General features: G+C 38.0%; 2 protein-coding genes across 2 annotated transcripts in view; one reads left to right on the top strand and one right to left on the bottom strand.

Annotated features, from left to right (window-relative positions):
• immp2l (inner mitochondrial membrane peptidase subunit 2) overlaps positions 1-24303 on the top strand; it is a 112252-nt gene extending 87949 nt beyond the window's left edge. The window contains exons 4-6 of the mRNA XM_079809891.1: positions 16967-17032; positions 17744-17846; positions 23549-24303. Of these exons, the coding sequence (XP_079666017.1) occupies positions 16967-17032; positions 17744-17846; positions 23549-23692 (313 nt within the window). The 3' untranslated portion in view covers positions 23693-24303. The remainder of the gene's footprint in view (positions 1-16966; positions 17033-17743; positions 17847-23548) is intronic.
• On the bottom strand, positions 1082-12194 carry lrrn3a (leucine rich repeat neuronal 3a). The gene is made up of 2 exons (XM_079809890.1): positions 11960-12194; positions 1082-4220 (listed from the first exon to the last, which is right to left on the bottom strand). The coding sequence occupies exon 2, from the start codon at positions 3865-3867 to the stop codon at positions 1795-1797; it is 2073 nt and encodes a 690-aa protein (XP_079666016.1). The 5' UTR covers positions 3868-4220; positions 11960-12194; the 3' UTR covers positions 1082-1794.
• Positions 24304-27187: the final 2884 nt, after the last annotated feature.

The raw sequence follows: 27187 nt of genomic DNA, 5'->3' as shown, positions 1-27187 counted from the left end.
CAGCAGAGTGTCCGGGTTCAGCATCCAGAGCAAAATCAAAACAAAAAAAAATCAGTTGTCCTCAAGTCGTCTTGAGGAAAAGACGCAAAATCTAAAGACAATTGCCTCTGCATCAGTCTCCCTTAATGTGCCAGAGCCACATCAAGATGTTGGGTCTGGAAACTCACCATTGGCAGGGCTCAATCTGAGGGGCAGGATAAACGGTTGTCTTTCCATTTCCCTCTGCACGCAATTGGATAGCGCCATGAGCGCCACAACCAACCAGAGCAAAGAAGAAGGTGAAGCCGAGCTAACGTTAGTTGATAGGCTTTCGCCGTATCCGGTAGGCAAAACTTCGAATTCTTAAGAATGACTTCAGTGCCGTTCTTTGTTATTTTCTCAAATAAAAGCTTAACTCCAGGTCTTCCAGAGTCGCGGCCAAAGCCAATTTAAAAGGCCGCTGTTCGTCAGCTTCTTTGTTTACGAGTAGCACGCAGAACCTCCGCAACTCTGCCGTGACGTGCCGTTATTATGTTAAGCCCGCCCACCGACTCTACACACGCTGTGATTGGCCTGACCAGAGTTTGTTTTTTTCAGCTCTCAGGTCTACCGAGAGTTGCTAGACTACACTCGTGGCAAAATAGATTTTCTGTCGCTAGGGTGCGTCTAGATTTCTAGGCTATGATTATGCACAGGCGAGCATTAACTTTAAGTCCGTGTGGACCAGGAGGAAGGTTTAAGTTCAGGCATATACAGTCGATTGAGTTTAGTTTAGTGTTTCCCTCATATTTGAATTGTATTTTGTAATATTGCGTTGTTCATATTTGCCTGTTCAGGCAACATTCATCTGCTTCGTGTGGTGTTGAAAAATGAAAAGTGACGCAGTCTCTGTTCATCTGTTCTCTTCATAAATAAATAAATGCATAATCCTGTAAGTTCATGATTAAAAATTAAAATTTCAATGAAAACAAAAGCTATTAAATGTCTCATTATCATTAAAATGACAGTTAATAATAGATTAAAAATTAGGAATTTTTACGACCCTGTGTCAAAATGATGGCCAATGAGAGTCTAACGCAACCACTGATATGAAAAAATCTGTACACTCTGAATATTTATTTGTGATCTGTTTTTCCCCAATGAACAAATGAATGCAACAAAAGTCTATTGTCAATAGTGTAGCGATGTTTGAAGCACAGCTCACACAGAAGTCACTTTCAAACCAACCAGCTTTCAGTTGGTCAGCACAGAAAATCTTTTTTCGTGGACTCCTATTGAAATGACTGGATTTTCTTCTGTTTATGTCTTCTCAATTGACAGTGTAATTAGCCAAATGAAGACATTGTAAATAGTAAAACACTTGCAATGAAAACAAGTTGTCATTTTCTGTATAAATGTATTTTATCACAAAGTGTTGTACATGTGTACTCTTATGATCTATTCTACAAAGCGTAGTCCATCATAAACTTGACATTGTTTATTTTACCATTTATACAGCACAAGTAGCGTTGCTACAAGCCCACAATAAAAAGAATTGGCAACTGAGGCTTTGCACTCTGTGTTAACAGTCCTGCCCAACCTTTCATGAGCTGTTCTTTGATCCTGCATGAAAGGGTTTCTCTTCATGCTCCCCAGTGTAGTGTGACATTTAAACAATTAGTGGCTTTTTGGTAATCAATGTCAGATTTAGCAAGACATGTCTTGGACCGCAAACCACACGGAATCCATTTAATAATGATCCAGTGGTGTGAGTCTGTATCAGATTGAGAGATATTAGACGCACTGCCCAGTGCATCCCAATCCATTGTTCGTCTCTCAAATTGAGTTTGTCAGGTCTGTTTCTGAATCATTGGCTTTAGCCCTCGACCCCCAGATTGGTTTAATGTGTGAAGGTAATATCTCAGACTGCTGATTTCGTAATTTCCTGTAAAAGTGATCGCTCCTCTGCAACATGCAAATGAACGAACAGGCCATTGCAGACACGATCAGGAGCAGCGCAGTGATGCTGATTATCAGTCCGTCATCGATACCATCATCAGGTTTTCCTATTAAAACCTCAGTGGTGCTGACATTCACACAGTTTTTCAAATGTCTATTTTGCAGGTCCGTAATTTCCACACACACCTCGTACTGCGTCAGTGGGTGCAAGTGTGTGAGGTTGAATGTTTTTACATCAGACAACACGTGTGCGGTGGACTGCAAGAAGCGGCGCTGTGATGTGGTTGACCACTTGATATTTGACACAAGACTGCCCTTGGGAGGCACCCAAGAAATCCTCACCGAATGTGGCTCGGTCCCTTTCACTTGGATGTGCAGGGATTCATTTGCCGGCAGAGGATAGTACCCGTTTACTACCACCGAGACGGATCTCATGTCAGCACCTATGAGATTGTGGGCCACGCAGGTGTACTGCCCAGCTTCATTTTCTGTGATGCCATAGATGTCAAACGTTCCCTCGGGATGCAGGTGATACTTCTTGGAAACCATCTGAGGCAAAATCTTCTCGCCTGAAGGTGTGACCCAGTAGATCTCAGGTTCAGGATCGGCAAACGCCCTACAGTGCAAAGACACAGAATACCCGCTACCCACGTTAACCTGATCGGGAAGGCTTTCCGGGGATATCAGTGGCAGGCAGATATCTGCCATTTCACGGAAGTGCACATGCCTGACAAGACGACCTTCAAACTCGGAGGGCCCTGCGCATAAGAGGGCATCCGGTTCCATGAAGCGGACATTGGTCTTGTTCATATTGATCCAGCGGATGACACAGTCACAGTAAATAGGGTTGGTGTGCATGCTCACCTCCTGAAGGTTAGGCAAGGATTCCACTGTGACGTGATGAAGGGCCCGGAGCGCATTGCTATTTAGCATCAAGGACTCGAGCCTCGGGAGTTTGGAGAAAGCATTTGGATGGACGTAGGAAAGTCGGGGGTTGTTCGTGGCTTCGATTTTGGTCAGCTCTGGTAGATTATGCATGGCAAAGCTGTCAATCGAAACTAACTCTGGCATGCTGTTAATACCAAGTTCTTTAAGATGGATCATATCCACAAAGTCACCACTTTTGATCCTCTCTATGGGATTCTTATTAAGGTCCAGAAACTTGAGGTTCTGCGCTTGTCTGAGAGCAGCATGAGGTACTTTTGGAAACATATTATCATAGAATGACACGCTTTCCAGCTTATCGAGTCCAACCAGGGCACTGTCAGGGATTTCAGTCAGGTTCATTCTGGTTAGCACAAGACTGCGGAGATTGATAAGGGGCTTGAAATTCATGTCTTGTATTCTGGCAATTGGATTCTCTCCTATCATCAAGATTTCTAGCTGGGAAAGATCCCGGAACCACTCTGTTCTTATGGCCCTCAGCTGGTTTGAATTAAGATGGAGCCTCAAGAGCTTGTTAAGCCCTTGGAAAGCCTCTGCACTGATCAGGGAGAGTAGGTTATGGTTAACATAGAGCTCCTGTACGTTTGGGAAGTGTGCAAGGCAATTATCATGAAGGCTGCTTAGCCAGTTCTCCTCTAAGTGCAAAGACAGAAGTTGTGGAAGGTGACCTAGATAAACATCACTCAAAGAGGATATGTTGTTTCGAGATAGGTCTACCTCGGTTAGGTTTACCAGATAGTCCAAGGGACTGTCGATCTTTGCGATGTTGTTGGCCTGTGATAGAAGAACTTGCGTGTCTAAGGGCAACCTCTCCGGCAGAGACAGAAGTCCTAGATCATTACAGTCCACAGTCGGGGCCTCGTTATACACGGACAAGGGGGAGAACCAGGGTCGGACTTCACATTTGCACAGCTTGAGGCACACAGCCCTCCACTCAGAAGCCTGAACTGAGTTAGTCAGCGCAAGTCCTGCCAGCAAACAAACTGCAAACAGCAAATCTTTCATCTTGGTCCTACTCTCTTCAGCTTGTAATTGGTCCTTATGGGGTCTGGTGTTAGAGGCGTTAAATTCACAAATACGGAATCATTTGTTATGACAACAGGGTGTATTTCTGCCGATGGCAAGTCCCTCAAAGCAGCAACTTTGCCTGTTGTCGTCCTTGGTGGAAAGTTGCAACCTTTCAATTTACCCTGCTTTGGGTTGTCACGCAGACTGCATATGTGAAGGTCAGCGTATCCTTAGGGCAATGGAAGCAGGGAAAGTGGAAATTTGCAGGGTGAGCTCAGGTTCCTGTGGGGAATGGACCACTTGTCTGCCATCATTATTATGTTCAATCAGTCACACTCGTCACTTCCCATCTGAGGAAAATAAGAGACAGGAGAGAGGTCATGAATACGGTGTTGCATTAATGTCAAGAAGAGCCATATTGACATTTAGGAGCATGACGATATATTTAGGCCGTGTGAGTGAATGTATTATTGCTTTTTTGTCCCATCAAATAATACATTATAGCTGGTTTGACCTACCCTTCTTACATATATCATGTGACCACTGGGACTTTTCTCGCAGTGTATTAAAATGCCAGGGGGCTTTTATGTACGTGGGGGCAGGTGTTAAGAAAATCAGCATAGATCACCACAGTTCTGTCTGTTTAGCTTATGACAGAAGTGTTTTGCTCAGCTTCAAAAATGGCGTCTTATTTCTGTCATAGATCCTTTTGTAAGATAATGTGTGAAAAAAAATGTGGTTTATTCGGCGACTGACTGGCCAGACACTTAAATCTTTCATTCCTACGCTATGATGTGTTATGAATATAATAACTGCATTTATGGAAGCCAATTTAACAACTGTGATTCCTGTCATGCATAACATTTAATTTGTGTTGTACATTTCTTTCAAACTTGTTATCCAAGCATACTAAGGGCATTGCTAACATTGGTTTTTATTGTCTTATAAATAGACTTTAAAGCCAGCTGAATGCACAGAGGGGCAATTATTCCACAATGAAGTGCTATCCCAGAGGGCTCCGTGATAACCGCTGTATTTTGTCTCTCAGTGGCAGCTGCCAGTGGGCAGAGCAAGTTAATTAAGATGTTTTAAAATGTGCCTGTGAACTGCGTTGTACCTATTGTATGGTTGAGTGAAACTATGTTTGAAATTTACTTGTGCATGAGCAGTGGTGGTCTGTGTTTTTCAACCGCATTTAATTTAAATGATGTTTTACCAAATTGATTGGCCGTCTTAAAAATGCAGCACTCTTGGACAGACTGAAAACTCACTTACAAAAATAGATTGCGGTGGGCTGTGTGTTTTGTGATAAGGTTTGTGTTCAATGAAATTGATCGACAGCTAATATAAATGTACAGATTTGAGTGCTAACACAGAAAACCTCTGTGTATATTTTCTAGGTTTTACTCCATATGTTGAAATGATGATTGGTTTGCAACCTTTAAGGACAGAAAGCGCAAAGCCGCCTGGCTGTGCTAGATGAAGCTGTCAGTATCACTATAGGAGCAGGTTTGCAAAAGAACCCCTGTAGGACAGTGTGCTTATGTTAGTCTGACTATGGCAGCGAGTCAACACAAGCAGGTGGGAGCATTTTTTTCTCCTTTCTCCTTGCATAGCCATCTGTTTGGTCCTGTATTCCGCTTTTTTGCCAGGACTGTGCAAAGATCACCATTCATCCCAACGACCGTACAAATTATGAGGTTGTAAACTTGTTTCAGAAGCTGCTTACTGTCTGATGTATGAGAATTAGGTGGTGAGTTGCCGTGTTGAGGAGAGAATAACGCAATAAGTTTAACAAAAACATTGCATAATTGTATTGCGCAGTTTCCAGTCAAATAATCACATGTGCTCTTCCTTTCTCTTATATTCAGAGCAAAGTCTGATTTATTTCAATGGATCGGTTCGTTAAAGAACAGATCAAAAAGAAATGACTCTCATATAAGTATCATAAATATATGACTTTTGCCAAATGTATGTCTCGTAAAACTGCTTGTAAACTGCTATTATCTGTAGAGAACATGACTGTTTGTTGCTATGACAAGCGCAGCACGGATGCATGAGCTGAACATAAGTGTGAACAAGTAGTGATACACACACAAGGACATACATCTCGCTTGCTCTCTCCATCTCTCTCATTTCCATTTATTTACCGTTAAGAGCTTTGCTCTGAAGATGCCCTCACATGCTAATTTGATTTGTTTATGTATGTGTCCTTCCTAACTAAGAGAGCCCTCAGCTGCGGTTCAGGAGTGTTGTGCTCACTTCATTAGGGATTTGAAATAGTAGAGAGTGTTTCTATAGCTGATTACTGGAAAGGGTCAAAAGGGCGGACTATTTCTGCTCACTTTACTTGCATCATGCATCAAGTATGCAAGATGTAAATTAAATGCTAATATGACATGATTTTATAAGTGATTAATTGTGGTTAACACAATAGTTGATTCAGAGTTATTGCTGGTCCTCGAATCTGATTGGACATGTGGTGATATCTAATCTTAATCAAAAATAAATGTGTATAAAATATTTATTATCTGGGAAATATTTCAGTTTAATTAAGTTGACACCGTGTTCTTTTTCTACCCACCATTTGAGAACTACATGTAAGATCATGTAATCCTGAAAGTAAACATAATGAACTATTTTCAGTAGAATAAAATAACTGATTAAAAAAGATGACTTTAGAAAGCAGAATTAATTTGTAATAATGTTAAATTTGAACAAATTATAAAAATAAATGTATTTTTTCAAAAAATGTGTATATATATATATATATATATATATATTCTTTTTTTAATTAATTTTAAACTTATTTTTGTATTTTTATTTACTTTATCCTGCACCCTGTGTCTGCATTACTTGTTTATTGTACTATTATTTAAAAGTTTAACATATTCAAATCAGTACTGAACACTCTTGCTCGTGTGATTCAACAGTTCTACAGTGTTATATTACTATTATTTATATACTATTATAGTATTTATTAATATTTTGAATTTCAGTTTTCTTTTTCATTTTAGTTTAAAGGGGCTATATGCGTTTTTCTGAAATTTAAACTCGCGACTGACACCTGTGGCCAAAAAACAGAACTGCTCTTATTTTCTGCTCGCTCTCGCAGCGGTGGTGACGTCACATCCGCAGACAGCGCGGGAAAAAAACGACCCGCCAGAAAATAGGAAAAAATAGGATACAGGCTTATAGGTGCACCCACTGTGAGCGGACAAGGTGTCAGTATGCTCATCAGGAGATGTTTGAGTCATAAATGGTCAAATAAAAAGGCTATTGTTACGTTTATTTTGCCGGAAAAAGTTGCATATAGCCCCTTTAAAGGTGCACTATGTAGCTTTTCCGTCCGCTAGAGGTCGCCTGTTCAAAACGAAGGCATAGCTTGATGACGCCAAGTTTGAGCGTAGAATCTTGGGACATGTGGTCTTCACCTCACAGCCGGTGGAAAAGAATCGGGATAGGACTCGGGCAGAAATCATGTTCATGGATGTGATTATTAACGTTACTGTAGTATGAAGCAGAGCAGGACAGAGTGTTGTGGAGCTGAGCAAGGCCGCTGGAGCGATTGTTAATAAGATGAAGGCAACACACGCCTCGCGAGCAGCGGGACTTTTATTATGGCACAGTCGCCGGTGGACTTTTATTATGCCACAGTCGCCGGCGCCATTTCTGCTTTTCCGGTCATGAGTATGAGGTACCGCAGCTCTGTTTATCAAATTACAGATTGAGTGTTTTAAAAAATTATGTTAAGACGGTACTCTGTGCGTTCGTTCGCTGGGCGGCTGCTATGACACTTGTTGCACACTGCAATGAGAGTAAAGCGTTTCTGCAAAAATAAAACCGGAAACCGAGGGTAACGCAGATATGACGCAATTGACAGGCGACTCCCTCACACTTCCCGGTTCCTTGGTTAAAATAGCAATTTCTCACGATTTACAAATAGTTGGAAACATTTGGGATATTGTAAGTACTCAACTGAACAAAATATATAACACTGGACTAGTGGTTTTGGGATATTTTACTGCTAATTTTTTATATCGGTCACCTTTATTTTTAGTTTTGCTTACAGCATTTTTTTATTTATATATTTCTATTTAGCCATAATGTATTAAATTCAATTTAGTTTTTTACAACAATACTGTTATTGTCTACGTGAATTTGTAAAAAAAAAGAAAAAGGTGACGTCATGCGCATGCATATTACATGTTCAGTCTATAGGTGCGTAGCTTTTCTTAACAAAGTGACATCGGCACCTACTGGCCTGGCGGCGTAATACAACGCTTTTAATCGTTTTATCAATGTAGTCGTCTGTTTGCGAAAAACGCACAAACAAACACAAACAAGCGGAGTGATACATACTGGGTTGCCCTTCCCACAGTGAAATCTGTCAAAATCCTGCCATATTTTAAATATGAAGTATGCTGAGCGACAACGGCTAAAGAAGTTTGTATTTAGCACTGAGAGTTTTTTTTCTAAGTGAGTTTTTTTGGGGAAAGTTTGTTGTGTGTTTTGTCTGAACAAGTCTAACAGCCGTTCCTCTGTCTATCTGCATGAATCACACATTTTTGTTGACAACCGGTCCTTTCCGAGAGTCAAGAGTCCAACCACTTTACCTGAAATATTTATGGTTTGCCTCCTTTAGAGAAAATGCTCATGAAACTAACACACATAGACACACATACTCTCTTCTTTCCATCCTCTCATCTAATGCAACATACACCACATAAAGTGGCCCTACCGCATATGTTTTATTCACAAGGCTGGAATGAATAGAAATCTCGCCGTACTTCGGGAGTGGGCTAGCGCGCTCCTAGCGAAGCGTGTGCGGGGGGACATCACGAATTGGAGGTGACACCTTGTCACATTACGATGGCGTAACGCAGACTGTGAAACGCCTTCCCCTCTGGTTTGTGTTTAAGGAGTGGAGTGGATCTGAGGGGCTGCTCAGGTTTTGTTTCATACCGCACAGTGAGTGAAAGCAAGAGAGCGAAAAACATGTGCGGCAGGGCAGAGTACTTAAAAACACAGCACAGGCAGACTCTAGTGACTGTGAAGTTAATGGATTATACATTTAGCCCTTGACCAATGGAGTCCACCTGCGTGGTTACAGGTCCACTTCTAGTTGGGCTTCAATAACAGAAATATTAGCTGTTGAAACTAAAATGTTCATCTCACCTTCCACTTTGGGTTTAATTCATTTAGAAATTCTGTAGCTGATCTATCAAAACTTTCTTTTGCTTTTAGTTAACAATCTCTTTAAGTTAACTTGTCCAGTCTTTTACACTACTCACTTGTACAACTAGTAATCACACTGTGAATATACTTGTTTTTTTTTCTATTCTGTAATCTGTACTATTCTACTCGCTCAATTCTATTCTTTTTTTGTGCTCTTTTCTTTCTAATTTGTTTTGTTCTGCTATGTTCAATTCTGTTCTGTTAAGTTGCATATTATTCTGTTTTATTGTGTTCATTTATCAGTTATATAGTGTTCTGTTTTCTGCTCTATAATATTTTTCTGCTCTGTCAATTCTACTATGTTCTGCTCTATTGCGTTTTTTCTATTTCATCCCATTCTGATCTAGTTCATTCTAATATATTCTGTTCTACTCCATTTTGTTTTTTTCTGTTCTGTTCTGTTATTCAATTCTGTTATTTTGTTTTTCTATTCCATTCTCTTCTTTTATATATATTCTATTCCACTCTACTCAATTCCATTATTCTTTTGTGCTCTTTTCTAATTTTATCTATTTAATTTGTTGCTATGTTCAATTCTGTTCAGTTGAGTTGTATTTTATGTTTTTTTGTGTTGTTATAAATTCCAAAGTGTTTTATATTTTATACTGTTCTATTTTCAGCTCGATTATATTTTGTTCTGCTGTGTTTAATTCTATTCTGTTTTTTTTTCTTTCATCCCATTCTAGCTCATTCTTTTTTAATATATTTTGTTCTACTCAATTTGGTTCTGATTCTTCTAATTTATTGTATTCTCTTTGCATTATTCTAGTCAGTTTATTTCTGCTCTATTCTATTGTGTTCTCGTTGTTTTTTCTGCTCTGTGGTATTCCCTTCAGTTGTTTTGTTCTATTCTGTTTTATCTATTCTATTCTGTCTATTCTACTCAACTGCGATTTTCTAATTTATTCTATTCTGTTCTGCTATTTCCAATTCCATTTTATTCTGATAATTCAAATACATTGTGTTTTCTATTCGGTACTGTTCTATATTCTATATTTACTTTGTGAGTATACCTGGTTGAGATTCTGAAAATAGGTCTACTCTACTCAATTCTTTATTATTTTGTGCTGTTTTCTTGTTATTTATTCTAATATGTTCTGTTCTGCTATGTTCAATTCCATTTTATTCTGATTATTCAAATATATTGTGTTTTCTATTCTATTCTGTTCTGCTGTGCTCAGTACTCTATTTTGCTTTTTCTCTTTTGTTCTGTACTGTTATATTCTGTTTTTAATATATTCTACTCTATTGTTCTATTTATTTGTTATACACTAATGTGTTCTGTTCTTATCTGTTGTATTTCTTTGTTTTTTTTCCGTTATGTTGAATTCAGTTCTATTCGGTTGTGTTCTGCACTATTCTGTTCCACCCTGTTTGTTTCATTCTATTCCATTGTTTGCTCTATTATATTCTTCTCTTTGATTCTATTCTGTTCACATACAATACAACAAGGTAACCGAGTTTATTTCATGAGTTTTATGCTTGGCATGGCTACGTGAGTGTGTTTTCCCCAGCGTGCTGTAATATATCAGCATTGTTTCCTATCACACTACATGGTGTCACTTCAAACGCCTGGTGTGAAGTATAATTAGCTAAAATACTACGCTGACACAGGCACCGACAGAGTGTGTGTTATATAGTCCTACAGCTCTCACCTGCTCCACACTGCCGGCGAACACACCGCACGACAGCAATTAATTATGCTTCAGCACTGCTGACAGAATCCCTATAGATATATCAGCTATTTCTGTCGCATATTCTTCAGCCCTGTCTCAAGACAAGCATTTTTTTTCTTCTATTGTCCCTATTGATTTCTCTCTCTCATTTCTTTGCTCCCATCTACGCCTTGTTCATACACATGAGGCAGGGGCACATGCCATAAATCAGAGGTGCTTAGACTATATGTCCCTTTTTGGTTCCTTCCATATTATTGCATTTTGATTCAAAACCAAAAACACCTTTATAAACGCATACCACTACTATAAAGATCCCTTTATATCCTATTCGAGAACTGCATAGAGTTAATCATGAACTATGCAAAAGTCCTCAAGTTCATTGCGGGTTTGTATTTTACTGCGTCTGAAATCCTTTTTCAGTTTGTAGATGAGATGTTTTATTTAGTTCTTTTGTCTTCTTTACAGCAGATCTGAATTATGTCTTTCCACTCTGTGCTATACAAGATGTAGCGTTACATATTTTTGTTACTTTTCACTGTAAATCTTGAAAGCATCTGTGATCATCAAAATGTGTACACAGTGATACAGCAATATGTATGAGACCATTTTAGGAGGGTGTGCATGAACGAAGCTCATAATTCTAAAGATTTGCTGTAACGTTTAGGTAACATCCAGGTGAGAATGTACAAGAAAAATAGAAATCGACTAAAAGTTGCTGCCTGAATCCTCAATTTTGATAATGAAGCGTTTATTGTGCAAGTAGGCCTATACTGATAACTTTTAAGATTTTCTCAGAATTATATATTAATATATTCTCAAATTGGTTACAGAATACATTGTGGTCACTTACATTTCTCCCACTGGCAACATGTGTCTCTCAAATCCCTTGCAGTATCAATTTTCTCTTGATCACCAACATCACAATATCGGAATCTCAGTCATTCCTCGTCTTGATACCTGTAGAGTCTATGCGTGAGATTACGGCATTTCTAACGCGGAAACGCAGAGCTTTCGAGATGATGATTGAAATGGATGAATAAGTGATTCTAATACTCATTGGTGTTTATTTAAACATTCATAGAGCGCATACAGTACAGGCTTAAAGACCTCTGCAATGGCACGCTATTAAACCCCCCCATCACAGGATGCACATGAGTCATGAGAGCCGCGCTTACCGGAGAGAATGAGATTCCTTGTTTCAAACGCATAATGTATTCCTTTCCTCTCAATCGAGGGACCGAGCTCCAGACTTGTGGGGTTATTTAGATCCAAGTGAATTTTAGCTTTATTTGAGTGTGTGAGAGATGTGGAGTCTCTCTCCATATGGCTCTACTGGAAAAGATGCTGAGCGCACCGCGGACTAAGGACCGGAGAAGCGCGTATCCATCCAGCTGTCTGTGCCGCGCTCCTAATGATACACACATGCTCGTGCGCGCTCCCTCCACCCAGTCTCCCCGGGGACAGGCAAATTCGCGCGTTTGGTGCAAGCTGATTGGTCGAGCCGTGCTGTCAGTCAGGTGAGGGCTCCCTCATGCATAAGTGAGCTAGAAGGGGGCGGGGCTACTACATCGCTCCATTTTAATAGTATTTTCATTTTCCCACTTTATCTCCATATTTGACATGTCAACTTAATCTCTATTCTATTGTGCATTTAATATTGTTTTACTGCTGTCAAACTAATATTTAACAACCACTGGACTAATTCTGAATGTGTTTAAAACATTTACTGAGGCTTTTTTACCCAGTGCTATACTTTGAAAGCTCTGCATAATGAGAGCTTTCTCATTTTTTCCACATTTTTCCAGTCTGAACCAAAAATCTTTGGTGAGATATATTTTTTGGGAGCTTTAGATAAGCCATTCTTAACCCACTCTCAACTGGGCTCTTGCAGTTACTGCAAAATCTTACTTGACAAATCAGAATATATTCTCCCAGCATGCAGTATGTAACACTTGAGATAAACGCCAACAACATTCAGGCCTGCAGAAGTAATGAAAAGCACAAATCAGGCTGAGCGTCAGGGCTGTTGCAGAGGAGGTGTATGTGTGTGTGTGTGTGTGTGTGTGTGTGTGTGTGTGTGTGTGTGTGTGTGTGTGTGTGTGTGTGTGTGTGTGTGTGTGTGTGTGTGTGTGTGTGTATGATGGATAGAGGCTGCGCTAGAGCTGTCTGAAGCTTTAACGTCGCATAGGTTCTGACAGGAAGCTTGAAGTGATGTACAGTGACATTCATTGAATTCTCTATTTTTTTTTTATTTAAATCTGAAAATACATTTTAAAGGGGGCCTATTATGCCAAATTCCCCTTTACATGGTGTTTAAACATAAATGTGTGTCGGCAGTGTGTGTACACAACCACCCTATAATGGTAAAATCCACCCATTCCTTGTTTTAATCCCCATAAATCATAAGCAGTGTCTCAGAATAAGACTTTGTGACGCCACATATGCTTAGGCCCCGCCCACGACTGCGGACAGGCTCTGCGTCACAAAGCATAGACCTCGTCCTGAGTGAGCTGTACATGGTCCGGCATGTTTATCTTCTCGCCAGAGCATTTAACAGCAGCATTCAAGTAAGAAATGTACTCTTATTAAAACTTCTAAAGTTATTCAGTCAAGAGCAGTGAGTGATTTTCAATTTTTCTTTTGTTGTTTGATTCATATTAACAGCATATTTAGCAGTACTGTATATTACGCTGCTTTCACTTTAATACACAGATCTAATATACACATGCGATTTCTTTACTTGCTGTTTACGTTCATAGACATAACCAACTGTTTATGTGAACTTTGTGTGTATTTGACAGTTTAAGCACAGTAAGACGTGAAAGAGAACATAGTTTAATACTTACAGGACAACGCGTCTGGCAGAGTCCTGCACGGGTCCGATTTTGTAAACCCGCACCCGCCCGTACCCGCAGTGCTTAAAACCGCATCCGACCCATTTTCCGACAACAGCACTAAATAAAATCCGCACCCGACCCGACCCGCTTAAAATAGAACCTACACCCGACCCGCACCCGCAATAAAAATCAGTTTAGCATATTACATTATAGAAACACTTACAAAAATGTTTATTGCCAGCATACAGAAGTTATTACACGACCATTAACACAAGGACAACTTCGGGACATTCTAAAACGCTTAACGTGGCTTAATGTAGGTAAGACACTGTTATTAAGAGACCAAACTCAGTAAACATAATACTAATAACGTATACTATGTACAAAAAATCAGATGAGCCCAAAATTTGAACGCAACGCGTTTAATTACACATTAAGCGTTTTCCTCCCATAGAAAACCATTATAAGAAAACGCTTAACATGGCTTAATGTAGGCTACTAAGACAGTATAAGAGACCAAACTCAGGAAACATAACAAAAATACTGTTCGATTTAACTGCTTGTACAAATAAACTGATATGGATTTGAAATTTTATCAACTTGAAATACAGGCAAGGCATATTTTTGTATATGCATATTTTTAGGAACACATCTACAATATACATGCATATATTGTTTATACATTTGCACGTGACTGTTTAAAATCCGTGTTTAGACCCGTGTTCTCCCTTGTCCGACCCGACCCGCACCCGTATCCGACACAGTAGGATGTTTTTCACCCGTTTCAGCAATATTCGCGGGTACCCGCACCCGTGCAGGACTCAGTATTTTGAGTTAGCCTGACGTCGTCATACTCAATTCTAGTCAGAATATGAGTCTGAAACTGCTCCATTGGGCTGTGATTATGGGGCGTGTTTTAACCGAACCAGGAAAGACCTCAATTGGATAGACCTACAACCAATCAGAGCAACGGAGCGACACATAAGTGTCAACAGAACTCAACTGCACGCATGCTGGAAGAAGTAGAAGAAGAAGATGAGTAAACAATATTTACCAGTGTTGTAAAAGAATTTAAGGATACACGGAGTACTTTCCAACACAATCATCATTTTTGAGAGAAATAGTAACGGAGAATGCATATACGAACAAGTTCTCAGTTTAGGATTAAAATGAATTCAACCCAAGCGCTCTTTGGTGACGTGGATGATTACGTTACTGTTTATCATCTGTCCATCATCGTCTAAAGCCCGCCCTGACAATTTGATTGGTCCGAACAGCTCCTGTGCGAGCATGGTTGCTCCACAACAGATCAAGTCCAGACCGAATTTCCCGAACTCAAATGTTGTGGGCGGGGCTAAATTCGACTGGCATCCAGGCTAATTTTGAGCTGAAACTTCAGGCACATTCTGGGGACACCTGATACTTATATTACATCCTTTAAAAAGGGGCAAAATGGGTCCCCTTTAAATTTAAATAAATACATACATTTTAGAAGAGAAAAGTTACGGCATAAAGAGTAGTCTTTTTTTGAGACCCCACTACTGTAGGTCAACAAAAAAACTTTACCTATGTAGATAAAGTCGGCATTAAGCAGAAGCTGCGATAGCCTTTTTTTTCCCTATTGTACAAGAAAAAAATGTAGGGAGGGACTTGATTTTGTCCATAGGGAATTGATTGGATGGGTGTGGTGTGCTATTGGTCGATCTCATGTGAGTGACAGGTTGTCCCGCCCTCACGCCAGTAAACACGTCAGAGAAGAGATTATGCTGCAAGAAGGAAGGGAAGCTATTTTGATGAAAGATTATGAGTGAACATGAATTTAACGAAACATAATGATGTGCACGGATTAAACATTTAGAATAAATACTGCAATATTCCATATAAAAACAAGAATTGTCCCTTGTGATTTCTTAGTGACTAGCATTAGAGTAAACACAAATAAACTTTATTCAATAAAAGATAACCCAAAATGTCTTCCTGATATCTAGTAACAGGTTTGGTTTTTAGTTGCCTAGATTTTTAAGACATGGTGTTCGAACTGTCACAAAGAAAGTAGGCAATTTCTCACTGAAGTGCTTGCTCAGCATTTGAGAGACGTTTGGCACCAAAGTACACTCTTCAACCGTGAGAAGTCATCTTATAAGAAGTCTTACTGGGTGTGTTGCAGCTGAGAAAGCGTTCTTGCGGAAAGGCAACAAGCAGAAAAGATTATCGTACACGAAATTCCATGAAGCGTGGAGTGACAAGCAGTGGCAGAAGGTTTCAGAAGTGGGCGAGATGAGAAGTTTGCAGGTTTCGGCTCGGTCACAGTCAGGGTCACCGTGGGTAATGATGTGAGGGATCAGGTCAAAATTTGATGGGACAAATATTTCAAACACTACAAGAGACCTGACCTCAACATATGTGAAGCTGTGTGGGATCAGAAAACCAGGAAGTTAGGGAACTTGAAATAATTGAAATAATTATAACTTCAGAGAGTCATGGAAAAGGAATTTTATTTGACTGCAATGTTTTATGATTATATATAATGTCTAATATCATAGATTTACAATATAATATGGTTTAGAACATGTTATTTTAGTATTATTTATGTACTATTGTAGTAAATTTTGTTAACTTTTGACATTTTTCTTTTTATTATTTAGCTTTATTTTCTCATTTCCATCTAAAATCTATATTTCAGATTTAGTTCAATTAATAAAAACTATTTTTAATAGTTTTAGCAATCTTGTTTTTGTGAAATCCTTATTCAATAATCCCACATAATTGGAGATATAAGTACAATTTTATGGAAATTTGCTAGTAGAAACTATGCGAGTTATAAATTCACGCTATGAGATTTAAAATTGCAATTATGAAAGCTAAATTTGCTACATATAAAGTCACATTATGTTATGTAAAGTCACAATTATGAGAAACAAAGTTGCTAGGCTGAAAATGGGCTTCTGTTACAAAAAACACAGCCAAACTTCATAGTAACCCCCAAGAGTAAATGCATAACATTCAAGAATTTTAAAAGAACCAATACGTATTTTTCTTTTTGTCCTCTTCTTTGCCTACATTTAACTCTTTAGACATTGTCTCAATTGATTATACTAACTGAATCAAGTGAAATAGAGCTTATAATATTGTGCCCCGAAAAATCGAGAGTTTTGACATTTCATAGAGTCTTTTCTTGACTTACTCCAGCAGATAAGACCCATCTGGTCTCCGAAAACTGTCCTTAATGCCCCATAATCCACTGAGCTCAGCAGCATCCTCAAATAAACCAAAAGCAGTTCTGTCATCAGTATGCAAATGCTGTAGCCAGACATACCATCTCATATCTGTTCACTCCTTCTGTAGGAGCCCGAAGAACCCTCAGCAGAAGATCATCAAGCGGGTCATTGGGATCGAGGGTGACTTCATCAAGTAAGTTTGTTTGAAAAGTTGTTGATGTGGCCTAGATGGCATCATGATTGATTCTTGGGTTGAAATGGCAGAATATTGCCACTAAAATGTTGCCTGAAAAGTGTTTACACAGACTAACAGGCCTTTGTAGCAGCAGACAAACTGCTAGAAGGATCCGTTTGAGCTTATTAAACACGCCAATTGAGGCTTGGTCCTCTTTAAATGCTTGTATCGCACAAATGCGCCATTTAGCCGTAAGTATCATTAAACATTAATGTCTCATCAAACCATTTATGGCCAACAACATTACATCTCAAGGTGATCTTGGGATTCGTTCGAGGAAATCCACGGGCCTGGTGACTCCGAGAGTTTGATTTTAAGATGATTCATATGAAGACAAATTTAATTTAGTTTTATGATGGGTAAGGTAGAAAAACTACCATTAAAAATCCTAAAATCTCCTCCACAACACTGCCTGCAATGGATATGAGCTATTGCTATGTTAGAAAGTCATCTTAAATATAAAACAAAGACTGCAGCAGCTGTGCGAACATTAATTATTGATCTTAGATTTAAAGAGCGAGCCAAGAGCCAAATGCAGGATTGGTGGCTACATGTAGCTGGTCAACTGTAACATTAACAACGAAAACTGAAAAATAGCCTGGTGTTTTCCTGCATTAAGAGCAATCAGAATCCATTAGTGTGTTAACGCATCATTTTTTCCTTCAACAGAACGCTGGGATATAAAAACCGTTATGTAAGAGTTCCAGATGGACATCTGTGGATCGAGGGGGATCATCACGGCCACAGTTTCGACAGCAACACATTTGGACCGGTAATCAATTAATTGGTGCTTGCTTAGAACAAAATCTCATTGTCAACATTGAAGGAGGGAAACAAGTTACAGTATATCTTACGAATGAATGATGCACAATGTACCATTCACTCCCATTATAAAGCTTGGAAGAGCCAGGATATTATTTAATATAATTCTGATTGTGTTTGGCTAAAAGAAAAAAGGCATATACACATATAGGATGGCTTGAGGGTGAGTAAATTATTAATTAAACCTGTTAATTTATTGTAATGTTAACAAAGAATGAATTGTATAAATAGTGGGTGGAGATATCAGGTGACGTCACACGCTGAAGAAGGCCTGAGAACCGAAACATTTGGGTTCTCTTCTCCTACAAAATAACAAAATATATTACATTTCGAGCGTGAATCATAACTGGATTCTTAATGTGATTAAAAATATGTACACACCAAAACGAGACGAGAGAGCGCGGTGTAAACAACCTTGTGGATAAATAATATTATTAATTATTTATATATATATATATATATATATATAATATTTTTTTTATTTTATTTATTTATATTTCTCTATATATACATGCCATTCAGAAATTTTGCATAAATGTTCTTAAATAAATTAATACTTTTTTTAAGCAAGGATGCTTTAATTTGATCAAAAGTGACAATAAAGATATTTATAATGTTGCAATAGTTTTGTGTCAAATAAATCTTGTTCTTTTGAACTTTTTATTAATCAAAGAATCCTAAAAAAAGAAATGTATCACAGCTTCCACAAAAATATTAAGCAGCACATCTATTTTCAACATTGATAATAATAATAAGAAAAGTTTCTTGTGCAGCAAATCATCATATTAGAATGATTTCTGAAGGATCATGTGACACTGAAGACTGGCGTATTTACTGAATTACATTTGAAAACATATTTAGAAAGAAAACAGTTATTTTAATAGTAATATTTCATATTAATAATATCACATTTTCACTATTTTTGATCAAATAAATGCAGCCTTGGTGGTCATAATAAAACTTTAAAAAGCTCCACATTTTTGACTAAATAACGTACATAAAAAGCTATTTAATTGTTGGCAGGCAAAGACGCTAAATAGAAATCAATTTGATATGAATATGAACTTTCAATTTTAAAATAAAACATTCGAAACAAGTATTCAGGTAGTCATTTTCTCCTGCACCTCCTTAGATGTTTTACATTTGTGTGACCGATGAAAACTGTCTTTCAGGCTGCAGTTTCAAAGGATTTTTTTCTGGAAGCCACCACCGCAGGCAGATTTAGCCACAAATAGATGTGGTTATAAAAAATTCAACAAAAAAGACAAAGATTGCCACTTTCTGGGCACTTTGTTAACAGCCTTGATGTGCTCGAATACCCCCGCCTGTAATGTATAGAGATTGAGGTATTATTGGTTCTTTGTAGATGCTTCTTTGCTGCACGGCTCCTCAGATACATTATTAAACAGAGCAGTGATTCCTTCTCCCATCTCAACTCAGATTATGACATCTCACAACAGTCATTCACAGTACGTCAAGATCTGCTGCTCAGATTCGTCCTTGAAATGTTTCAAATGTTACTTGGACTGAGAAAGAAAAACAAACTGTCCTGTCTGTTAAGTCCCTGACTCAGCATGATTTTGTTGCGTACCTTCAGATTTGATGGTTTTGTACTCGTTGAGGTTTCTCGAGTGTTTGTCCTCAGGCGGATTTTTAATGATGCTTCTTGTCAGAAAGCAAATATGTTTCTCACTGAACCACATACTTCCTAGGTCTCTTTTATTATTATTTCACATCCATTACCCAAAACGCTTTTGGTTCTCCCCAAAGACCAGGCCGGAACATGAAAGGGAGGGGTGGGAGATATATTTGGAGAAAAACCATCAAGTCGTATATCACTAAGCAAATATTCCTGTTGGATGTTTCAGGCAATTGCTTTCACTTTTGTCAGTACAGACTGCACCGTTACCTTGACTTGATGTATTATGCAGCAAGATGTGTGTGTTTATGTGTGTGTGAAGGAAAAACCGTGTCTTTTTTCACTTAATGCCTTTTTCAAGGCAACATTTAAATCTTTCTGAGAATTTAGATTGATCTTTATTGCTGCGTAGGCTTCTAATGTTGTAGCTTGAAATATTTTTATTCTGTAATACTGACAAGACTTCAGCGTTTCACAAAGCACTGATTGAAAGTCAGGTCACAAAATCCTGACTGTCCGAGACTGTGTTTATTTTGTCCACAAAACACTGCAAAATGTCACACGGATTGGACTCAGATATCCAATTTCTGGAATTAAAGCGTAAGTTCAGCCATAAATTAAAATTCTTTCATCATTTACTCACCCTTATAGCACTGTAGGACTCTACAGTATTGTTATGGACCCCATTGACCTTCATTGTTTCTTTTGTGTTCCACAGAAGAAAGAAAGTAGAACATTTTGGGGTGAAATTTCACTTTAAGACTGGATCAGGGTTATTATTGTTAACTAACACCATTTAAAAAATATATATATATTTCTTAAAACATTCCTCTTTTTTATGCATTTTAAGTGGAAGTGCTAAAATAAGAGTAGGTGGTATTTTGTAGGTATTTGAACGCATTCAACCATATAAGCATCTACACTGAAAGCAATCCATTCTAATGTGTTTTCGACTACCTCTGGAAGTGGTTGAAAGTGGACAAGTTCAAAAGGTTTTAGACACCGTTTACACCTGTGTTTAGCGTCGTCCACTTGTGATCCAATCGACCAAAACGTATCTTAACCCTTAAACGTCTTTAGTGACTCGGGACATCATTCACCCTCCTCCTTATTCATTCACAAGTAAGACATCAACCTTCTTAGTATTCCTCAATCTTTTCATTATAAACAATATAACAGGAAAAAAATTATATAAGAATGCCTGTTTAAAAAAAAAAAAAAAAAAAAATATATATATATATATATATAGGTGCTGGTCATATAATTAGAATATCATCAAAAAGTTGATTTATTCCACTAATTCCATTCAGAAAGTGAAACTTGTATATTATATTCATTCATTACACACAGACTGATATATTTCAAAGGTTTTTTTGTTTTTTTTATTTTGATGATTATAACTGACAACTAAGGAAAATCCCAAATTCAGTACCTCATAAAATTTGAATATTACTTAAGACAAATACAAAGAAAGGATTTTTAGAAATCTTGGCCAACTGAAAAGTATGAGCATGTGCAACACTCAATACTTGTTGGGGCTCCTTTTGCCTGAATTACTGCAGCAATGCGGCGTGGCATGGATTCGATCAGTCTGTGGCACTGCTCAGGTGTTATGAGAGCCCAGGTTGCTCTGATAGTGGCCTTCAGCTCTTCTGCATTGTTGGGTCTGGCGTATCGCATCTTCCTCTTCACAATACCCCATAGATTTTCTATGGGGTTAAGGTCAGGCGAGTTTGCTGGCCAATTAAGAACAGGGATACCATGGTCCTTAAACCAGGTACTAGTTGCTTTGGCACTGTGTACAGGTGCCAAGTCCTGTTGGAAAATGAAATCTGCATCTCCATAAAGGTGGTCAGCAGCAGGAAGCATGAAGTGCTCTAAAACTTCCTGGTATACGGCTGCATTGACCTTGGACCTCAGAAAACACAGTGGACCAACACCAGCAGATGACATGGCACCCCAAACCATCACTGACTGTGGAAACTTTACACTGGACCTCAAGCAACGTGGATTGTGTACCTCTCCTCTCTTCCTTCAGACTCTGGGACCCTGATTTCCAAAGGAAATGCAAAATTTACTTTCATCAGAGAACATAACTTTGGACCACTCAGCAGCAGTCCCATCCTTTTTGTCTTTAGCACAGGCGAGACGTTTCTGACGCTGTCTATTGTTCAAGAGTGGCTTGACACAAGGAATGCGACAGCTGAAACCCATGTCTTGCATACGTCTGTGCGTAGGGGTTCTTGAAGCACTGACTCCAGCTGCAGTCCACTTTTGTTCCACAATCCTCTCCAGGGTGCGGTTATCCCTATTGCTTGTACACTTTTTTCTACCACATCTTTTCCTTCCTACCACATCTTTGCCTCTCTATGAATGTGCTTGGACACAGAGCTCTGTGAACAGCCAGCCTCTTTTGCAATGACAGTCTTCCCCATGATTGTGTAGCCTACCGAACTAGACTGAGAGACCATTTAATGGCCTTTGCAGGTGTTTTGAGTTAATTAGCTGATTAGAGTGTAGCTCTAGGTGTCTTCAATATTGAACCTTTTCACAATATTCAAATTTTCTGAGATAATGAATTTGGGATTTTCCTTAGTTGTCAGTTATAATCATCAAAATGAAAAGAAATAAACATTTGAAATATATCACTCTGTGTGTAATGAATGAATATGATATACAAGTTTCACTTTTTGAATGGAATTAGTGAAATAAATCAACTTTTTGATGATATTCTAGTTCTATGACCAGCACCTGTATGTGTGTATATATATATATATACATATATATAGGGTTGCTGATGACCCGAGGTGTGCAACAATGTAAATAATTTTTTTCCACATAACAATAATTGAATCTTTGATGAATGAATAAGTGCAATTCACCTTTATTCCACAAGGTGGCAATGTCTGCTACACAATGATGAAGTGACGTTACACTCATATTTACCGCAGGCAAAAAACAAAAGAATAGGAAGTATCATCAGCAACACTTGAAATGGCTCAGCGATCAAATGCTGAACGCAAACAAATATTAGTGTCACTGTCACTTGATGGATCTGGTGAAGAAGCTGTCAGCGATCAAAATATTGAGTCTGAAGATGTTGAAAATGATAGTTTTGAGAATATGTTTGAGATTGTGAATATAAGCCAGATGCTGAATGTACTGGGAAATGAGCTCTGACGAGAACAGTAATGATGGTATAAAAAACATCTGCTCAAACTGAACCCTTCCAAGCTCCAAAAGGTAACAAAATATGCTTTATTTTATTCTTCTGAAATTGTTACTGTAATGTCAGGAGAGATTTATATTATCGCGACAAGTAGAGATCCATCTGTGTTAAATATAGATCTGGGTCGCTAAAGACCCGAATATGTAATAATGATTGGCGAAACATTCATGCATTTAAGGGGTAATACCAGATGTAAACGGCCTATGTTCAAAACGGCGGTGACAATTAACTGGTTAAAAAAATTAAGTAAAGAAATGACCAAAAAACCCATTCAACAAATGACTAAAACTTTACCTAGAATTAAAATCTAATTCTAAATATTAACAAACACTATAATAGTAAATCAATAATACTAAAATAACTCAGATTCTTCTCAGAGTTTCTCTGTATTTTAAACTTATATTGTGGTCTCGTCATGCTGTTAAACCCAAAGATTTGTGAGGTCTGTATCATCCCCTGCAGGTGAGTACATTATCACCCCTTCAAGTCCCTCCACACCTCGCAGGTATTTACAATACCCTCCAAATCAAAGTTTTTGGGAGCTTGTTGGAATGTCTCCCATGTCCTTCTGGCTATAAAAAGCAATGAGGTCCTGTTCTCTTCTAGCTAGAGATATATTGCTTTGTATTCACTAGATGAGAAGAGCATCTAATTCTTGTTCCAGTTGGTGTTTGTAAAACGGTAGCCTATCAAAAGCTACTTTCTCCTCAAGAAATCAACCATTTTGTGTGATTTTTATAGAGCTTTTGGTGATAGTTTAGCTTGATGATTCTGATCTCCACAGGTTTCTCTCGGCCTTGTCCACGGCCGGGCGTCTCACATCATCTGGCCGCCCAATCGGTGGCAGCGGATTGAGCCGTCTGTCCCCTCAGAGCGAAGACCACTGTTAAACTGGGACGGAGCAGCAGAGGACAGTAGTGATGACTGAAACGAAGGACAACCATGTCAACCCTCATGTACAGTAAATGTAAAGTCATGTGCTGTGGACTATAGAAATGTTCTTGTTGAGACCATGTGGGTCAAATCAGAGCCCAAGAAAGACTATCTAGTGTTTAGCCCCAGTTTATGCAGATATTGTCAGTTGTACATATTCTTGACCGTTTTATCAGGTCTGTGCCAGGGTGATGATCAAATGACACACAGATAAATGCAAATTCTATTATACACTTAGTTTTTAGTAATAAAAACATTGTCATACAATCATTTGCCAAATGATTTATTTCGAAATGTCAACGTTATACAAATATATATACTTGTTAACACAGATGATTAATCAGTATCACAGACAGAACTCCAGTACTATCAGCAACTTATTTATTTTTGAAGAATTGTCAAATTAATTCTTAAAAAATAAAAAGATCATTACTCCAGTCGTCAGTATAACATGATCCTTCAGAAATCACATTTCTTATTATCAATGCTGAAAACTGCTACTTCATTTTTTTGTGTGTAAACTATCTTTACTGTCACTTTTGATCAGTTAAATACATTCTTGCTGAATAAAAGTATTAATTTCTTTCAAAACAAATCTTCAGATTTGAACGGTAGTGTATGTATATGTATGGATATTTAGATGCACAAAACAGACCTAATTTTACTGATTAACTGAAAATTACTATTTTAAAACCCCATAAGAAAAATTATTCGAGAAAAGTAGCATTTAGTATAAATATATAATACATATATAATACATTATACAGTATATATATATATATATATATATATATATATATATATATATATATATATATATATATATATATATATATATATATATATATATATATATATATATATATATATATATATATATATATATATATATATATATATATATATATATATATGTATGTGTGTGTATATGTATGGTATATATGGTATATATATATATGGTATATATATATATATATATATATTGTGTTGGTCCCCCTTTTGCTGCCAAAACAGCCCTGACCCGTCAAGGCATGGACTCCACTAAACGCCTGAAGGTGTGCTGTGGTATCTGACACAAATATGTTATCAGCAGATCCTTTAAGTCCTGATAGTTGCAAGGTGGGGCCTCCATGGATTGCACTTGTTTGTTCAGCACACATATATATAAAATGTTAAACAAGTTTAAAAAATGCTTTTAAACGTAAACTCATAAAATCTTGGTTTGGTTATAGTCTTTATGGCAGCTATTTGCAAAATCCATTTTATGGCAATACATTTACTAAGTCAAATTAAGCCTCTACTTGTGTCATATCTGCTATATCCACCTGTTCTGTGCTGTGGATGAAGTATTTTCATATGCACAGATCTAATGTAAAAGCACAAATGGCTGCATTTTTGTATTGATCTTGTGCTGCCTAAGATAGATTTGCACTTAAATGCTATAGCTATGAATTTTCCTATTGCTCTAAGACAGCCTTCCTCGAGGAGGTCGAACATCATGCAAGACTAAACTCGATAGGATTTAATGTGAGTGGCCACAGGTCAATACGGATATTCGCACAAGGCTGTGATGAGTTCAATGGCTGTCAAACATAAATCAACACAGACAGCCCTAGGGCTAAAGTACGCTGGGGAATAGGCACAAATCTTAGGATACTGCCGGAACCGTAGATAATGGAGCCGCAGCCAAGCGGGGCTTGAGGATCCTTGATTTGAAACGGTGTGTGCGCACACACGGCAGAAACGTGTTTTTCACGTCTGACATGCCGCATTCCTTGCCCATTTGGAGTAAATAAGATGTCTAGCATTGGTGACGAACCATGATTTCAATATCAAGCTTTTAATCTTCTCTAGAAGGACACGGCGAACGAGCATGTCATAGCAACCCATTTGTTCAGTGCCCACAAAGCTCTTCAGAGGGGAAGCAATTTCTCATTGAACATGACAACCGCATTACATACCCACAAGAGGAAATTGAAGCCCCAGATTGAATTTACCTTACAAAGTCAAAGAGATGTGCGCTCTCACGTGTTGATGTAAATGCAAGCTGAATTGTGTACCTTTCGCATGAAGCTGTTTCGGACTGTGGATACTCACATTTAGTACACATCATTTGGGGTTTTTTTTTGTTTTAAATGCGCTTATGCTGCATTCCAGATAACTCGGAATTTGGAATTCTTCCACATCCTGCTTGAAAATGACAACCCAGAGAGATCATCCAACGTCAATTCCAAGATTATGCCGACCACAGCAACTTTCCATTAGATGTTTTCAAGAGGAGGCGGGAGAATTTAGAGTCTCTTTGAGACTCTTTGAGGTCAGAAGTGGGAAATTTCAGGTGCACTGCGAAAAATTAAGATTGACATTTTATTACAATAAAAGTGGATGAGTACTGGGACAGCCTTAGTTCCTATTCACTTTTATTTTGTGGAAAAGAACACAGGGTTGCCAACTTTTGAGATCAGGTTGGAGTGAGATTTTCTTTTCTTTTGGGTGGGGGGGGGGGGGGGGGGGGTTACTTAACCAATTACCGTACGATTATATCGATTTCAGTATCAATTCATAGCCTGCTGTACATATAAGATTATATCGTATATCGATTTCAGTATCAATTCATAGCCTGCTGTACATATAAGATTGTATCGTATATCGATTTCGGTATCAATTCATAGCCTGCTGTACATATAAGGAAATAAGGATATGTACGTTATTAACATTTTAAAATTTCCCATTTAAAGAAATCTAGTGTTTGATCATATCAAAATATTTATTAAAATGCAAAACTGCAATACTTTTTTGAGCAACTAGATTAGATACATGTATATTGATTAAAGAGCCATAAAGGCACCAGTGGGTAATGGCATTACAAATGGAAATTATTATTTTTCAAGCCACAAAATGACTCTAATTTGCCTCTTTGAATAAGAATTCTATAATTCAACCTTAATACTAATTGTTATATAAATAAGAAAAATATTAGAAGAAAAATATTTTAAGTGGTCAGGACCATAATTATTGCACAGATAGTATTTAGTACCAAAATATCTCAAAATATTCAATTAATATTTTTTAACTAAAATATAGAACATTTATTCAATTGAAAAATAGTTAAGGTGTATGGTCACATTTGACCATCAATGTGTATGAGTGTATGAGGGCTAAATACAGGAAAAACATTAACATTAATGTTAACAATGTTGCATCTCATCACTCTCTATAATAAAACGATCCTGTATGGTTGACGTAATAATCAATGCACACTATGCTGTACTGTTTACCAAAACTTGCTGCAAACACCTGAAGTGGAGATGTTGTGTATCAAGCCATTCAAATGCATTGACACAGCGCTAGAAGTATTGAGAGCTCCGTGGAGCACGTGACCGCGCGCGCACCCGTGAGATGAGAGAGCATGTCGCATCTCCGTTTTTCAACACTCTGGCTTTAACTGTTATGCCATATTAGCGCCAAAACGCTATTTATTGTTTGAATT

Source organism: Gobio gobio, assembly GCF_949357685.1.
Source record: "Gobio gobio genome assembly, chromosome: 25".
In the NCBI taxonomy this organism is placed as follows: Eukaryota; Metazoa; Chordata; class Actinopteri; order Cypriniformes; family Gobionidae; genus Gobio; species Gobio gobio.
This window is presented reverse-complemented; position numbering and strand designations above follow the sequence as displayed.